The sequence below is a fragment of the Ylistrum balloti genome, unplaced genomic scaffold (genome assembly GCF_031769215.1).
Source record: "Ylistrum balloti isolate Yb309-2 unplaced genomic scaffold, AGI_CSIRO_Ybal_v1 Utg370078, whole genome shotgun sequence".
Classification (NCBI taxonomy): domain Eukaryota; kingdom Metazoa; phylum Mollusca; class Bivalvia; order Pectinida; family Pectinidae; genus Ylistrum; species Ylistrum balloti.
This window is the reverse complement of record NW_026782116.1, coordinates 1,461,396-1,478,734: the sequence shown is the minus strand read 5'-3', so window position 1 is coordinate 1,478,734 and position 17,339 is coordinate 1,461,396. Positions and strand designations below refer to the sequence as shown.

General features: G+C 33.0%; 1 protein-coding gene across 1 annotated transcript; it reads right to left on the bottom strand.

Moving 5' to 3' along the window:
• Positions 1-2,254: 2,254 nt before the first annotated feature.
• LOC132549835 (uncharacterized) lies at positions 2,255-7,262 on the bottom strand. The gene is made up of 10 exons (XM_060213809.1): positions 7,199-7,262; positions 6,351-6,620; positions 5,526-5,643; positions 5,192-5,276; positions 4,561-4,711; positions 4,165-4,193; positions 3,691-3,847; positions 3,241-3,335; positions 2,398-2,629; positions 2,255-2,262 (listed from the first exon to the last, which is right to left on the bottom strand). The coding sequence occupies exons 1-10, from the start codon at positions 7,260-7,262 to the stop codon at positions 2,255-2,257; spliced, it is 1,209 nt and encodes a 402-aa protein (XP_060069792.1).
• Between the last annotated feature and the right edge of the window lie 10,077 nt (positions 7,263-17,339).

Below are 17,339 nucleotides of genomic sequence, written 5' to 3'. Positions count from 1 at the left end.
TGTTTCCGAAGAACAGAATGACTGGACCTCCACAACAATATCACAATGACTACTATCAGAAAGTGACGGTCTCTCAGGTTGGCGAAGATTTGGAACTGTAAGTATGGCGATAATCTCTAATAAAATTGATATTTAACAGAAATATTTTTTAACAGTACGATATAGATCCCATATGTGAACTTAAAAATATTCTGCATTAGACATTACGGAGTAGCAAATACTAGTCACTTCAGTTTCAGTACTGTTGGATAACACAAATCTAAAACACTAAAAAGACAACACCAACACTAAGAGAGAAACTCGTGTATGAAATTCAATTGAATCAATAGGGAGTTACCAATTACTTCGATTTTGGAAAGGTTATATTAAGTTCAAATAACTCAAAAAATCGATTTTACCATTTCTGCTCGATCCAAATCTGCAGTCTTCCCAATGTAAACCTGAAGTCCCCTTATCCGTGTTGACAGAAAAACCAAAATGCCATTGGCCATTGCTTGGATCCTCTTCAATGCTGTATGACCGGTTCATTTCTGTCTTTTGGAGCCTAAACTCAGGTTTAGAAGAATTTCTGTATTCATAGCCTCCCTTTTAATAGATATCAAACAATCAAGATGAAATTATCTATTAATTGATGGTCATAACAGTCATCATTAAACATTATATCATCATCTTAATATGCTCGTAAAAAGTCTCCTATGTAGATGAAGCTTGCCCTGTTATCATGAATGTTTCAATGTTCATAAAATATCAACTGGACCATCATGACAGGCTATAACTATACAAGTTGTTACCCAAAATGTAACGCCTATAAAAGTTAATCGGACGATGCATTTTGTTTTAGTACTACGGAATCAGCACAAAGCTCAAAAGTATGAACGCGGCAGCTACACTGAACTTGACCTCTGATCGTTTGACGTTGTAAGAAGGACATCGCCCGGTCACACCCTTGCATATTTACACTGTACTTTACTGAAGATAGGTGTGTGAAAATACGTTATAAAACGATAACTTCGGAATGTTCAACGACATAGAAATTCAGAAAAGTGGATTCAGCCAACATAATCGTAATCCAAACTCAATTTCAATACATTAAGGGCAAAATATGAACAAAAGAAAGATTTACGATGACACTTCTGAAAAAGCACTTGTCGAATAAGACTAGTGTTCAGGAAGAGTAAGCGTCTTCTGCTTCTTCGACAGCACCTGCCATGTAAACCCAGGTCAATCCAAGTAAGTAATACCACGTTCAGAGAAATAAACCGTCTAATAAATAATCATGGACTTATTGTCTGAAATAGCACACCACACGTAGATTATTTCATTTCTATAAATTCATCCCCGTTCATTGCAAAGTTGTCCATAACTTTCTTTAGACAACAATGTTTAAAAACACAATTACCTATTTTGGCCGAGTTTTCGTTTATAGGTCTTTAAATCATAAAAAATATTATTCTTACTCAAGTTAGCCATTATTTATGATTATAACAGATCTACTACCTTACACGTCACTGTTTCGGCGCCGTTTTTTATCCCGTAACACCAATGAAAAATATGTTGTGAAGGATCGCTGTCCGGAGATAATTGTGATGTAACCAAGTAGTGTGTATCCTCTTCCTCGACAATCACTTCATCAATGATGTCATTGCCTGGACATAAACGTTTACATATCTTAACAAAAAAAGTAAGTTTCCTCATGATTACAATAGAATATATTATATCTAAATATCTCGAATTAATTTATATCTTTGCATTTATATAATAGTTGTAGTCAATAGTTAAATGTAGATACGTTTTGGCCATTGTTCATTAACAATAAATCCCTTAGATTTTACTTCAGAAGATAAATTCTACTCCGAAATGAAAATGAGTACAACATGCATGTGTATAATCTCGTCTCTCATGCTTAAAGTATTCTGATATCAATCTTTAACACTGCATAATATACTTAATAAGAGTACAAAATGATATGTATTCCATGGCAAGCTCGCAGTTAATGTAGATGTTGGCATCATTAATAAACGCAATCCGTGCCATGTGATCGAGCACATCATTGGTGTTATAGCAAAATAACATTAATAAAATATACTCGTTGTGTTATCATAATGTGGGGCGATAGTAAAGGTCGATCCACTTCACCGTTTTAGTGAAATGGTAAAGTGAAGCAGCCTTATATTTTGTTTTCATTTTTAATGATTTCATTTATTATCAGGTTGCTTAGGTATGTTCCTCCACACATAATACAAAATTGCACAATCTAGGTTGCTGTAAAATATTATCTTTACAATGGCCATAGTAAAGCGAAAAAAAAAATTCGTATTATATACCTATCTCACCGTCCACAGATGTCCTTGATTTGGAAAAAAAACAAGTGAACAAGTTTTTTTAATGTAAACATACCTTCTCTCGGATATATGAGAATGTCTGTGGAATTAATAGACAGTCCTTTGGAAGTTTTAGACCATATAGATACATGGTATGGTGGAGTAATTCCTCGTTTTAAAGGTCCAATTTCCAATGTGGTGGATTCGTTTGTGAACTCAAATTCCTGCTTTAGATCAGACCTGTGACTACCTCGCATCTCCACTTTAAATCCGCATATGATACCACGAGCTTCCAACACGTCTATCTGCTAATTGTATAAATATAACAGTCATTCTACGATATCGTAAAGAACCATCAAAATCTAAGGAAATGCAACCACCCTGTATTGCTTAGGTAATACATGCCCACACTGGCCACTACAAACTAACACATTATTGACAATTACACGGTAGTGGTTTATAAAGAAAGTACTGTTTCGTGTTATTTGGGGAGGGGGCAAAGTATCAAATGAGTTTTTAACTGATCGTTATGAAACAATGCAATAAATATGTATGACAATCTGACAGTTCCATTACCAAAGTATAATAACGTGTCATTTGTATGCTTTAGAGCGTTGAGCTGACAACGATTCTTATTAATAGTAACAGTGATCTCGACCTTGACCCGACAAACCCGAAACTCAAATTTGTTCAAGATAATTTGACATTTTATAAGTGTGTGAATTTGATGAGAATCTCTCGAAGAATGAACACGCAGGAGTTTTGACAATCTTTCACAGACGGGCGGATGGACCAACTTAGAGGGAAAAGTTAAAAAAAAAAAAAAAAAAAAAACACACACACACACACACCCTCAACCTCACACACATACCTCCATTTCACCTGTATAACATAGAAAACTAGTTCATGTTTAAAATACCTTGGTATGGATGGTCAAGCAGGAATCAGCATTATACGATTTGCACTTTGCCAACAGATATGAGTGATGTGTTGTATGAGGTCCAGTTAGAGGAACTAGGGAGGAAAAAAGGTACACAAATGTACAGCATGACCTTTTAATGTTAACCATTCTGACAAAGTTACCATTTACTAGTGCTTGCAAAAGAAACTACCTGCTTAACTCATAAAACAAAACTTAGTATGTAAATGTTTGAGTTCACAGTAAGTTATGATATTAAGATTAAGTAACCAATTCACAAGTAAATGAAACAATGATAATCAATGAACGAAGTTGTCATTCAAACAAAATATCTATTTTTATACATTTATATTTAAGACGCTGCACAAATTTTGTACATAAAATTGAAATAAATCAAATATTGAATAAAAGTATTAACTATATACTCTTTTACATTGAACGCATCATTACCATCTTCATCCGTTATGAACGAACGTTGGACTGCATCTCCCCAGTAAGGACTTCCACTGACCTTACAGGTAACTGTTATGTTATACTCAGTAAATGGATGAAGCTCTCTAAATAGTATCCTTGTTACTTCATAACTTCTGACATTATTAGTGAAAGTCTGAAATATTGAAAATATGATTTCATATCAAAATGTTTTATAATTACTCACGCGACTTGAAAACGTTAAATATATCTTAAAACTTCATTAGTCACGTAATTAATCATTTTGAGAAAAATACATGAAATCAAATGACTTAAACATTTATTACACAATAATGATTGGGAAACTAAAAGCAATTATGAATGCTGGCAGTAACCTACCAGCTGTTTCGTTTCCTCGCCGCATGTAACCACACAGTAAATTCCATTTTCATAATAAAGTGGGCGATATAGAAATTTCCATCCGAGTGATATTGAATGAGATGTACGTTGTACCTGCAGGTTCTCTATTGGATCAAGTTTGACTGCAGAAACAAAAGCGTAATCGATTAAAAAACAATAGAAAAGTATGAACGTTTAAGCAAGTTCATAAGAAAATATATTAAATTAACTGAACTTCAAAAAGTCACATAGAAACACACATTCGCATTTTGAGTACACAACAAATGTTATAATATCAGGCATTAGTTGTAGATTATATTCAAGTAATGATTTAGCTGAGTTATTACACTTGTGTATACTTTCAGCGCTCTCTCTCTCTCTCTCTCTCTCTCTCTCTCTCTCTCTCTCTCTCTCTCTCTCTCTCTCTCTCTGATAAAATAAAACAAAATTTAAAATGCAGAATATTAGAAAAATTGTTTAATTTTTAAGAAATGTTTATGCGCTTCTCACCTATGCTATCATTAAATATCTTCTTTATTTCTGTTTCTCTGCGAAGTCCAAAAGATGATTTTCTTTCAAGTCGGAACGTTTGATGAACATTTGAGATCTTCAAAATACATTCCAACTGCAAGGGTTCTTCTTTGTGGCAACTATTTCTTAACTAAGGAGCAACAAAAAACCACAAATCTGAATCGATAATACATATAAAAAGCTGAATGAGAGACAAACTAATAAGGTGGTATGACTCATCCATGCATACATTGTTGGGCGAGTATTATCTACGGAACGAAAACAAACATTACCATACAGGGTATCACTAACAATGTGATATTATCTTATGTACTTTTAATCGTTTTGTATGACCTATTTACCATAAATAAGGGATCTTTGATATTATTGTATATTTACAGATATGTATATCTCCGTATTGTCTTGTTTCGAATGAAACAAATATGATATAAGATGTTTACAAACGATGTTCCACCGTGTGATAAAATTATATAAATTATATAACCAGTAGTAAGTTTTGACAGTAAGATTGTCTACGTGCTGGTGTCATGCATTTGAATGTTACCTTCCCCATTACATTTTTAAGCAGTCAAAGCAAAGTGTGAATTACAGTTCAACTATGTATACGAACCTTCAAGTTAGAATTAATGCTTCCACTTGCACAGTGCTTTGATATATTTTGTACCGGAAGCTCACATTCGGTTTCAGGTTCGCCACTATGTTAATAACAACAATAAAAAAGTAAAAAGCATTTTCTAGCATATTAGGATAAGGTAGTTTGTCAGTTTAGATGAAGCACGTAGCTTCGAATATAATAGAAAAAACAAATCAACCAACTGTATTTTCATCCAGTTTTGTGATAAGCGAAACAAATCCACCTGAATTTCTACGAGGAAGAAACCGTTACATGCCATTCATTGATCGAATTTCCCGGATAATTATAACAAAGTATTAATCTGACCTACTTAACTGAATAAAACAGGCGCCAAGTGGTACATCTGTCTCGACTCTCCCAGGAGCAAACGACTTTGTTCACCGCACCATTAGCAATACACATGATGTCCTCGGGCATTGGATCAGGCTCTGAAAAGAGAATTAACCATTGTGTTCTTTTCAACGTCCTTTAGCAAGAACATCTTTTCAAGTCCCGTTGAGCAGGAAAAAGCATACGATGAAAGATTGCATTTATATATATACACACACACAAAAACCACATAATCATGCTCATAACAAATATAACTGGGTCATATAATTATATGGTTTAAGTCTATGTTGATGTCGATGTGTCTTTTTAATACATTGTTAACATATGAACCCCTTGTAAAACCAGTAGGTTGTCAGCCCGTGTTACCTTTTCTTACAGTTGACTTATATCGGATAGTTTGGTAACATAGATATATATCTTATCGAAAGATGTGTAAGGCGGGCTTCTATCACATGATTTCATCATCTAATGTAAAGAATATTCCAAATGAGATCACGATGATTGATATAAAGCCCCTTCTATAGTCTAAATATTGAGCAGCTATTGAAACACTGTTTTCTTTGAGGAAAAATCTGTCACAGAAATTGCGATAATGTATCAAGCCCTTAATAACCGACCATTTTTTGAGGTATAATTGACATAAGATGAAGGTATAAACTATCTTTTATGTTTTTATTGGTCTTAATTCTTAGTGAAAGCAGCATATTTGTTTACGGTTTTTCATATCTAACAATATCATAAAATATCGATGCGTTAGGTGATAAAAATATTTTAAAACGACATACCATAAAATATGACAACGTACCTGTTACTTCGAAGGAAAGATAATTATACTCATTGAAGTCTGATTTGTTTCGACATTCGAATATCAATTTGCCAACCGCTTTCACATTTGACACTGTCCCTAGAACAGTTCGGTTATCGACAACGGAGGTGTTGACTTTTCCTCCATTTTTGTGTATTATCTGTAGTTGATTCAAGTCAGGGTCATGGGTTTCTTCCCAGTTGCTGATACTGCAGTGAAGTTCAAGTGTATCCCCAACGTGTAAACATCTACCAACATTGGCCTGCAAGACTGTAATACACAAAATGATTATGTATACTGCAAAACGAACAAAGACGATACCAATATGTCAACAGAATTTGAAACTCAAATTTAATTTAGATGAAATTAGTAAGTTCAAAATATGAACGAAAGAAGTACAAGGAGAGATGAGCCTCACTATGGCATTGAGTTTCCGAACAATGTTTTTTTTTTTTTTTTTTTTAAATTTACTTCGTCTTTTGTGTGTTATCAGATGAAATTAATGATTTCAGAACTCTGTACTTAACACTCTCCTGCCTCTGTTGTGTTATATATATTTAAAACTATCGTGCCTCTGTTGTGTTATATTTAATACTCTTGTGCCTCTGTTGTTATATATATTTAATACTCTCGTGCCTCTATTGTGTTATGTATATTTAATACTCTCGCGCCCCTGTTGTGTTTTACGATATTTAAAAAAAATATTTATCAAAGCTATCGATTGAATTGAGAAATTCAATCTATAGACATGAATAATTAAGTTTAACATGTAAACAATTACAAGCGCTGATAGCAGAATATATTTACTTTACAGACTTCAAAAAATGATAATAAATTAGATTACTTACCAATGTTAAAACCTTCTGTGACACTCTGATATACCAACAGCATCAACAATGCAGTCAACACCATCGTCCCCCTACAAAATACAATAACACATTAAAACCTGCATGGAAAACTTGTTCGCCTGATCAGTACCTCGTGTCACTCAGTTAAAAAAACTTTCTAAAACGTTTCACATGTAAGCTTTCGTGTCAGTATTCTCATCATCTTCTCTAAACATATGGCTATTTAAAATTCGCATGTACACACATGCATACACTAACTGCAACAATGTTACCAAGTGACATTATATTGTACTGCAAAGTCAAATGAAAGTGGCGAATTTTCAAAATAGCTAATGTTGGTATAATGATTGATTTTCTATTTTGCTGCTTGCGTCCTGAACTGATATATTAACAGTTCTTCGCAGTTCATTTTTTCAGGAGGTTTACTTCCTTTCTTCAATCCATGTCAGCTACAAATAGATAATGAATCCTTTATTTTACTTCTAGCCTCGATTCCCACAGCTTCATCGCCCTTTCAAAAAGTTGTACTGGTTTTGTAAGTAGTACAAATATATTAAAGTGTTTAAGTTGGGATCTACGTTACATATAAGCGGAGGATGAAAATTATTCTTTATATCGACAAGAAATTAAGATTTTTGAAACATATATTGCAAGATTTGCTGATCCATGGACATTCATACACAACGATTCAGATATGCACTATATTGCAGGACGCAATATTAACAGATATTACTTAAAATTCTATCAAAAACTCATTTAGGACGACTCCCAGTGTATGCGTGACAAATGGTAGTGTTGAGTGCACTGTGTAAAACAAGCTGTGATATTTTCGTGTAAGCCTCCTTGTGATAGTGCGGAATTGAAGCTGATTTATAGTGCTAGCACACTGACGCGTACTGCCGAAGGCACTAGCAGTACACTTTGGCAGATCACATTAAAATGACAACGAGCAAACCAGCTGTTACGCTACCAAGTGATTCCTATTTTTTTTCGGTTACAGGACAGAGCAAAAACCCTTCCTCACAGTGGCAGTCCTCCAACCAATGACCAAACATGAGGCAATATCAAGGGATATAAAAGAAAAAGAATTGATAATAATTAATGATTATATCAATAAATTTAATTTATAACACTATATACATAATGATTCTTGACTGGACTCGTTGTTGATTCTTCAAATGGAAAGTCTATCCTTAAAGGGACAAGTTATCTTAGTAATAGGGCCGTCCAGTATTGGAGAGAGATGTTATTAAAAAGATGTGAAAATGCATGTTATAGACCAGCCTGCAGGATGCAAGACCTCCTTGATGCATCGGGATTTTCTTTATCTCTTTTAAGCTTTTAAGTAGTAATTCGTAGTATGTCGAGTGGTACAGAAAATAACAATAGTGATGTTATTGAAAAGGAAAGTCAGCTAGTTCTGTAAACCTCAGTCATATTCAGAGAAAACAATCCAGAATAGAACTTAAAGCATACTTAAATCAACTTACATTAATCACTCTAGTGGATTTAAAGGGGAGGGTCTTACGTTAGAAGGAAACCGGTTGAGTACTCTGGAAAACCCTCGTGGTCGGGCGAGTGACCTTTCACTATATTACGTCATATCTCTTGTCATACTGTAAGACGGACTCAATTTATCATGTTTTCCTTTAATTTAAATGACTCCATATAAATACATCAAAGTATAAAACGTGTCCAATATCTCAACAGAGTCGATTTTCTTGTAAATGGATATTCCATTGAAATAGATTTTAGCGTCATGAAGATCATTTCCAGATTTGGAAAGCCAGTGTTACTTTTTGTTATTGTATTATGTTTAAGGGTAAAATAGTTAGCTTTTTTTTCATATTATGAAATTTTGTTAGATATTCCTTATGAATAATTCATGTCAAAATATGGAAGTTATGGTTTACTTCGTATTTAAATGCGAAAACGAAAGAGAAAACATCTTGTCTGACTAAATGGTTAGCAAGCCGACCTGTAAATACCGTAAGTCATGCGATGTGACTAACTCAGGAATCTGAAAATTAAATACAGTCTGTGTGAATATCTACTCATAGAGTCCTAGTATGCTTTAAAGGTTTTTACATATTTTGGAAACATAGACTATCATTTGATAAAATGATATCCGTTTTAGTGTATCTTCCTGCTCGTCTAAAAAGCCTGATTATACATACTGTAACAATCAAACATAGATCGGACAGGAATGTAGACAGGTACTTCCAACTAGTATACTGACTACCGATTGTTATTAAATCATATCCTAGCAACTTCATTTGACAAACATGTATCATGCTTACAGTCACAGTTTGATAAAGTAATTTATACCAATACAATTCAAATATGAATATACTGGTTTAAGATTACGAAAACATTTGGAAATGTGGTAATGATCTTATGTATGAAAATAAATCATCTCATAGATTTATGTTTATGGTTGAATAAATTCCACTTCAGATCTACGTATATCATATCGAGTCATTCAATATGAATGGCGTCATATCGTCAAATCTATCTGGTGCACGGCCCTTAAAGTCAAGAGTTTGTACGTCATCGATTACAATTACCTTGGCCTCATTCACAACACTCCTGATACAGAGAAAAATGATATCGTTATTCGTCTCTAGGCAATTATACACCAGATCTACTGATGCCGACTCATAGTCTGATAAGAGGCAATGTTATATTATTTGAATGAAAATATGACCAAAACATGATGATATAATAAAATATATAAAAAAGGACGTTATCACACACTAAGAAGAGAGGGAGATAGGTGATGAATATCTTCTAGAATGTGAATAAGTACATAAAAGTCATAATTCAATATTATATCGTAAAATGTAGGTATGAATGAAAATTGTTCAGTGTAACATTCTTTTCAATGTGCCCTAAGTTTGATGGTTTATAGAGCGGATGATTTATAGAGCGTTATGTATAACAGTAAAACATGGGCCATTACATATTTGTTGGACATTTAATTACATAGAGAAAATCTAAACGGTATAGCATAGACAAAATAACAACAACAAATGAAAACAAAACAGAAACGAAAAAAGGTGTAGTGAATAGTACTAGGTTAAGCTAAACAGTTTCTTTTTCCTTTAGACCTTGTGTTTAATGATTTTACCAGGAGCTATCTTTTGTGTTACTAACTATGGTGCTACCTATTGGAATATTGATCCGAAAGACAAACCATTCTCTACAACCGAAAACGAGGGAATTTGTTAATATCTTAATTAAATAATAAAATGTAATGAAAAAAATAATATTACTTAGATCGTTAACTTCGTCGAAAATCCACAAAATTACATAACAGTCAGTGTACATGGTAGCAATGTTTCATTATCTTCAGTGTCGGGAAGCATTCGTCATAGGATTTTTATGTTTACATGTGTGTGTGTGTGTTTTTTTTTTTTTAATTCATTAGTTAGAGTCGAATAATTACCTCACTGACAAAGCTTCTTTTACTCTTATGTATACACACCACTTATATGTAATATCTTGATAAGACATGCATAGCTTTAGATGATAAAAAATACGACTTACCTCGAGAGATTCAGCTCCGAAATTTACTAGTGTGTTGTGGGTACGACACATCCTGTATTGTAAATGCTAATAGCTTTTTACAGAAAAGTCCTTGTGACCTTCCTACTTAAGTGGAATAGGTGGAAGTGTGATGTATAGTCTGCTAAAAGACCGAGAGGTTGTAATAGGTGACGAAAAATCATTTTGTAATTAAAATTTTGGTAATTTCTTGAATTTATCGGAATAGAAATAACGTGATCAGTTCGTGTCATGGTCAGATTTTCTTTTGGAACTGACCAGTATATTACTAATGATTTTAACGATTCTCTGTAGTCCTTAACTACTGTATTATATAATATATAAGATGCTTATTCATTTATTTATTTATTTATCCAAATTAAAATTCAAAACATCACTGGAAACCAAAAACAACAAAGTCTGAAATGAGCATATTTCATTGTCGATGAAAATCACCACTTTATTAATATCGGCATATATCAATCTGGCTTCGTGCAAGATATCTTATAATCATGCGAGCTCTACTTATTATTTTATACAAAGATTTTTTTAATGTTATACGCAGTTTTTTCTTCGTTTGATCTAGAACGTTTTTCAATTTATAAAACGCACCGGTCATAGATACAATTATATTGCTATATTGTCAAAATAAAGGTTTCGTTCACCAATGATAGGACGTCTTTGATTGACAGACAAGAGGCAATTTCATATTATCCATTTCATTGTAGCCCCGATCATGCTTTCGTTCTATCAAAGGATAAGCGTCTTCCGTTCCATCGAGAACATTCACCATATTCAAAGCAATGGCCAATGGCCGAGGTAATAATAACAAAACCAAAAAAACATATTAATTACATTTCACATAGCTAACTTCGAATCACAGTAGGAAACAGAACATTCCCCGGTGAGATCAAGGCGGTTACCACAAATATTCCCCTTATATTTCATTGACTTTAATCTCTCGAAACCTGTGGGTTTTTTCTATCAACTGCCGATTGCGAAAATCCTGTATCATAATAAAGATCAAGGTAAGCTGATTGTGTCGAAGGGTAGTGACAGTAATTTCCTCTTCGGAAAATATCATAACTTAAAATAAGCGTGATTTGTCTTTGTTAATTTTATAAATTCATAAATAAAAACAAATCTGTTATCCGGGGCTGAGTTAAGTATTTTTCATGTAATTTGTAGTGAAGACTGACAGTTAGCGTGTTTAAACATTCTTCAGATACTTTTTTCAAAGCAGTTGTTCGAAGGGTCGTTTCCAAGGGTCGGTCACCATTTTATTTTAAATCATCATAACGGGTTTGTGTTCCAGAGTATTATAAAGAATATTAAACAGAGACGTTGATATATCTGTGCCATTAGTCTCTTTCATATGTTGTACCAATGAAATATAGAGGTATACACAAATTAATGAAAATAAATTTTTCTCTGATGAACAATAGCACATATTGAAATTTAAGAAAAAGAGTCATGTCATCTTATAAATTGTCCAGTTGTGACAGCTGATACGAATATAAATACGATACGATATATACATGAAAAAAAAGCATTCTACAGTGTTTTCAGTAAAAATATTTTCATTCATTTCTCCTAATATTTTGTACTACCACTTTTATGCCGTCCTCTTGACAGATACCAAAATTATATTTATTTCAAGTGTGGATACCGTAAAATGTCTTCTATATATCATTGATTCCAAGGTGTCAATAGGCAGGACTCTGTTCTTGTGTTCTTTTAGCAGAAACGACTAATATGGCGTTAAATACAAGCAATGAATACTCTTTCGAGAGACATTTTATTCTCAGAAACGTTTGAAGATTCCAATAACTGAATGATACAGTCCTAATTTTGTTGACTCGTTGAACCCTTTAATTTAACCTGAACGACGAGTTTCTTTAATTCGAAGAAAGGAACCCGCTTGTCTGTCGTCTGTGTCCAGCTGTGACATGGCGAATGGGAACTGGGTATCGCACGTATTTAGACAAAAGACTGCCTCTTGATAGCAAGGAAGCTGGCACCGTGACAGTGATCTACCACGGTTGTGATGTCTACCCCTATCCCGACAAGAACGTTTACACGATCGCAGATCTTCGTTGCACCAGTGACAATAGTAGGCTGTGACGTCAGCGGCAAAGAAGAGACATACCATTCCAAGGAATACAATCGCTTTTGCCTGTATAATTATCGAGAAAACTTTAATTTCAAATACAATGTATATTGGCCTCAAGGTGAAAAGAACATAGGATTCAAATGATTAGATACAGAATATTAAAAATAAAAAGGTGCACAAGATATATTTATCTATATCTAAATAATATATAAACATTGTGGCATAGACGTAGAGATGTGTTGAGGGACATACAGTCTGAAGCGAGTATCCCCAATCAATTGACTTGAAGTCAAAGTACAATTAGCCACAACATTCAGCGAGACTGCTACTAAGTTACGGTGATCGCTAAAGCGTACAATATCAAATTCTTCATGTGAATAGACATGTGCAGTAAAACTCATCATGTCAATTGAAGTTTTGAATTATTATTAATTTGTAGGAACAAGAAGTATGTGAATCTACTATTGAGATAGAAACACACAAAGTGAATCGAAACGAGGTAAGCTGTTTATCATTTTTGTTAAAATACATACGTATATATTCACATTTGCATGCCAATGCCGCGATATAAACTAAATAATGGGACTCGGTACAAAATAAAGGACATCCAATGGACGACCAATACAAATCATGCTGCTCTAACACACTACATGTTTTCTGCAATGGTTTGTCATTTACAACGACCTTAATGTCATAATACGACAGTTCAATGTTTAAACATATTATATTAATGTAAATACAAAGGAAACTTACGTTCATTTTCCTGGTAGTTCTACAGTGACGCGGGATGTACTTTGATGACTGAAAAAAAAATTCATAATATATCGTTACATCTTCACATTTATGAATTAATGAATCAGTTGTAGTGGGGCAATGGTGCTTAGATATAATTTGCAGCAATTTTTAACAAAATTGATTGAAAAAATAATTTTCCGTTTCATTGCTTCAAATATTTGTATTCAAACATTTCAGCATGTTACTCTAAGCAACTTTCATTAAGTGAAAAACCATCAATGGGTCAATATCATTGGCAGTAATATAGACAAATCAATTGATAGAAGATATACAGTTGGTCTGAATTTGCAAACCTTACTTATTCCATACTTTGACTTTATCATCCATATTTTGGGTTTTCAGTATGCACTAGTGTGATATATAAAATAGTATTTTATAAATGCAAATAATAGCAAATGTAGTGTCATAATCACAAGTTTGACTGATACCAGTAACGGACAGATAGAAAACTGTAGAGATATATAGATCATTATATAACGGTGAAAATAATGCCCAAAACAAGCAATCCGGATAACTTGGTATAATTTCATTTTTTTACCAACTTTTTCAGAAATCCTTAGTGTCATCGTTGTGGACATGTCGGTGTTTTTAAATGTTATAAACAATAGGTCTTACTGTCAATGAAACAAGCATATTACTAGCAGTCAAAGAATAAGATAAAAAATAATATCGATGTCACGAAAAAAATTCTTGCAGGTCAAAATGAAGTTTGTAGCATATAATCTTAGAGCCAAACAACTTTGGCCATGATACAGAGATAGTGAATAATACAACAGAACAATTATATATTACCTGTCTGTTTAACGCCGAGAAGCAGGTCGGTGTTTATTCCATGTGCACGTGTTTTATATACCTAACCTCAAATATAGTATCATTATTCTTGATTACTGTTAGTGACATGTTTGTGACCATTGGCTAAAAAATGGCCATCCTTATGATAAGTTGTCAGAGGTAGCAGATGCACGTATCATCATCAACAACAGGTTGGAAATTATTATTAGTGACCATCGTAATTACATACATCAAGTCCAGCTCATTTTAAATAAACAACATGTTATGGATTATATTAAATGTTTTAAGACTCGTTTTCATGTGGCGACATCTATGATATTTAGGAGGTAACAAATGGTAACAGGATATTCCTAGAAAATAGCATAACTGATTGAATTGATATCAAAAGTCGATGAAGTTCGGAAAAATAAATAGCAATCTCTTTTTCGGAAACCTTCCACGTCACAGCTACTGACGTCATCTTTATTAATTTTCTCTTTTTTTCACCTCTCTAATTATATCTAATTTATAAGTATATTAATACTTCTACAAATATCTGTGTGTTTGATAAATAACAATTACATCTACATCATACAATCACATACAGTGATCCAAGTAATGGAAATTTCAAATAATTCTAAAAGCAAGAAAGCAAGATATTTCGTTTCAGTAAAATAATCTCAGTATTCATATATTTAATCTTCATTTATCTATCAACAATGTATGCTATGTTGGTTTAGCAATTCACTTACAATAATGTGTCTTATGTTGTTTTATCAATACACTTACAATAACGTGTCATATGTTGGTTCAACAATTCACTTACCATAATGTGTCTTATGTTGTTTTAGCAATTCACTTACAATAATATATCATATATTGTTTTAGGAATACACTGACATTAATATATCTTATGTTGGTTTAGCAATTTAGCAATTCACTTACAATAATGTAATGTATCTTATGTTGGTTTAGCAATTCACTTACAATAATGTATCATATGTTGGTTTAGGAATACACTGACATTAATATATCTTATGTTGGTTTAGCAATTTAGCAATTCACTTACAATAATGTATCATATTTTGTTTTAGCAATTTAGCAATACACTTACAATAATGTATCATATTTTGGTTTAGGAATACACTGACATTAATAAATCTTATATTGGTTTAGCAATTTAGCAATTCACTTACAATAATGTAATGTATCTTATGTTGGTTTAGCAATTCACTTACAATAATGTATCATATGTTGGTTTAGGAATACACTTACAATAATGTATCATATGTTGGTTTAGCAATACACTTACAGTAATGTATCTTATGTTGGTTTAGCAATACACTTACAGTAATGTATCTTGATTTGGTTTACACAATGTAACAATACACTTACAATAATGTTTCTTATCAATTACTTCACATTAGTCTCCTTACCATTTATTGTCCTGTTATGTTAAGATATGTTTTTCTTTATGGCATTGTTAATGTCGTCTTATTTCATATGTGGGGGCATAACCAGGTAGTTGGGTGTAGCAGTGGCAAAGCACTGGCCTTTCACCAAGACGTCCCGTGTTCAATTCTCCGAAGGGACATGTAAACATAAGAGGTCACCTGTCCTATCACGTGGGTTTTCCAAGGGTACTCCGGGTTCCTCCTCTCGATATATCTTATCTTTATAAATCTTATTAAACTTTAAGGGAAGGCCCTACGCGTTATAAGTGTATGGACAGGAGAGTCTTATAGAAGAGCATACTTTAATCAATTAAACACTTGTTTTCTTTATTTGCACTTGTTTTGTATTAGGAATATAATATCTCGCACTAATTACACACTGAAAACAAATGTTAATGTTTTATAAACACCCAGGAACAAATAAAAGGTATGAAACAGGTAATCCAATACCTTATGTCAGTTTTAAGTTTACAACGGGTATGCCGAATCACACACTAATTTTAAATATAGGCTTAAAAGAGAAATTAGTGTGTAAAGAGTAAAAGTTATCACGTAAACATCTATCTTAACATTAAACTGATATTACCTATCAGCGTATCGCATGAACTATACAAGTGTTTATAAATATAGTATCGTCATTTAAAAACTAACAATTTAATGTACTTAACGTCCATTCTTGCATTTTAGATAATGTACACACTTAAAATATTAAGTTTATCACATCATCACGAAATTGTATTTATTGTCAATATCGAAAGTACCGTCTATTATCTTTGATGAATTTGGTATTACTGCATATCACATTTTGTATGAATAGTTGCACGGTTCAGAATATACAAATGTAAACATAATATTGGCATCATCTTATTTTGTAAATTATAAAAAATTATTGAATAAGGTGATGATTGTGACTCCCATTCTATATTTTAACCTTTTTCTTTCATATTGATTTTTCTATGTCGCCCTTTCAATACTGCAGACACTTAACAAGGATACACTAAATAAGCTGTGATATTAATCAAGTACTAAAATAGGATTGAAATCTTTAATCCACTTGTTTATCTTTTGTATAATCAGTTCTATAGAAATTTTATGAAACTTAAATATTATTTTTACGATGAGAACGCACATATTCATACGTTTGTAGTACACACGCAACAATGCAATTGACCAATGTTTCTGTCGGAACAGTGACGGGGACATTCATCAATTACAACCGCTGGATAACAGCTGGTCAGCCCCGAAGACAAGTTTTGACAGGTTGACTATCGCAACGAATGGAAGTTTATGTCCAGACAACGGGAATAATATCCACCTTTAATATTCTTTGAACTAGAAAAATATTACATTTGTAAATAGTTAGACGGCTTTCGTCCCTGTGACCGACTCAATCCTCAGGCGTCGTATCACCGATGAACGTCATTTTCCTGGCGACGTTAAAAAAGAAATTAATCTAGAAGTG

Coding starts and splice junctions, on each gene's coding strand:
- LOC132549835 (XM_060213809.1), bottom strand. CDS start 7,262: ATGGTGTTGACTGCATTGTTGATGCTGTTGGTATATCAGAGTGTCACA. Junction 5,644..6,350: donor TCTTTCCTTCGAAGTAACAG/GTACGTTGTCAT, acceptor TTCTCTTTTCAG/AGCCTGATCCAATGCCCGAG. Junction 5,277..5,525: donor CGCCTGTTTTATTCAGTTAA/GTAGGTCAGATT, acceptor TTATTAACATAG/TGGCGAACCTGAAACCGAAT.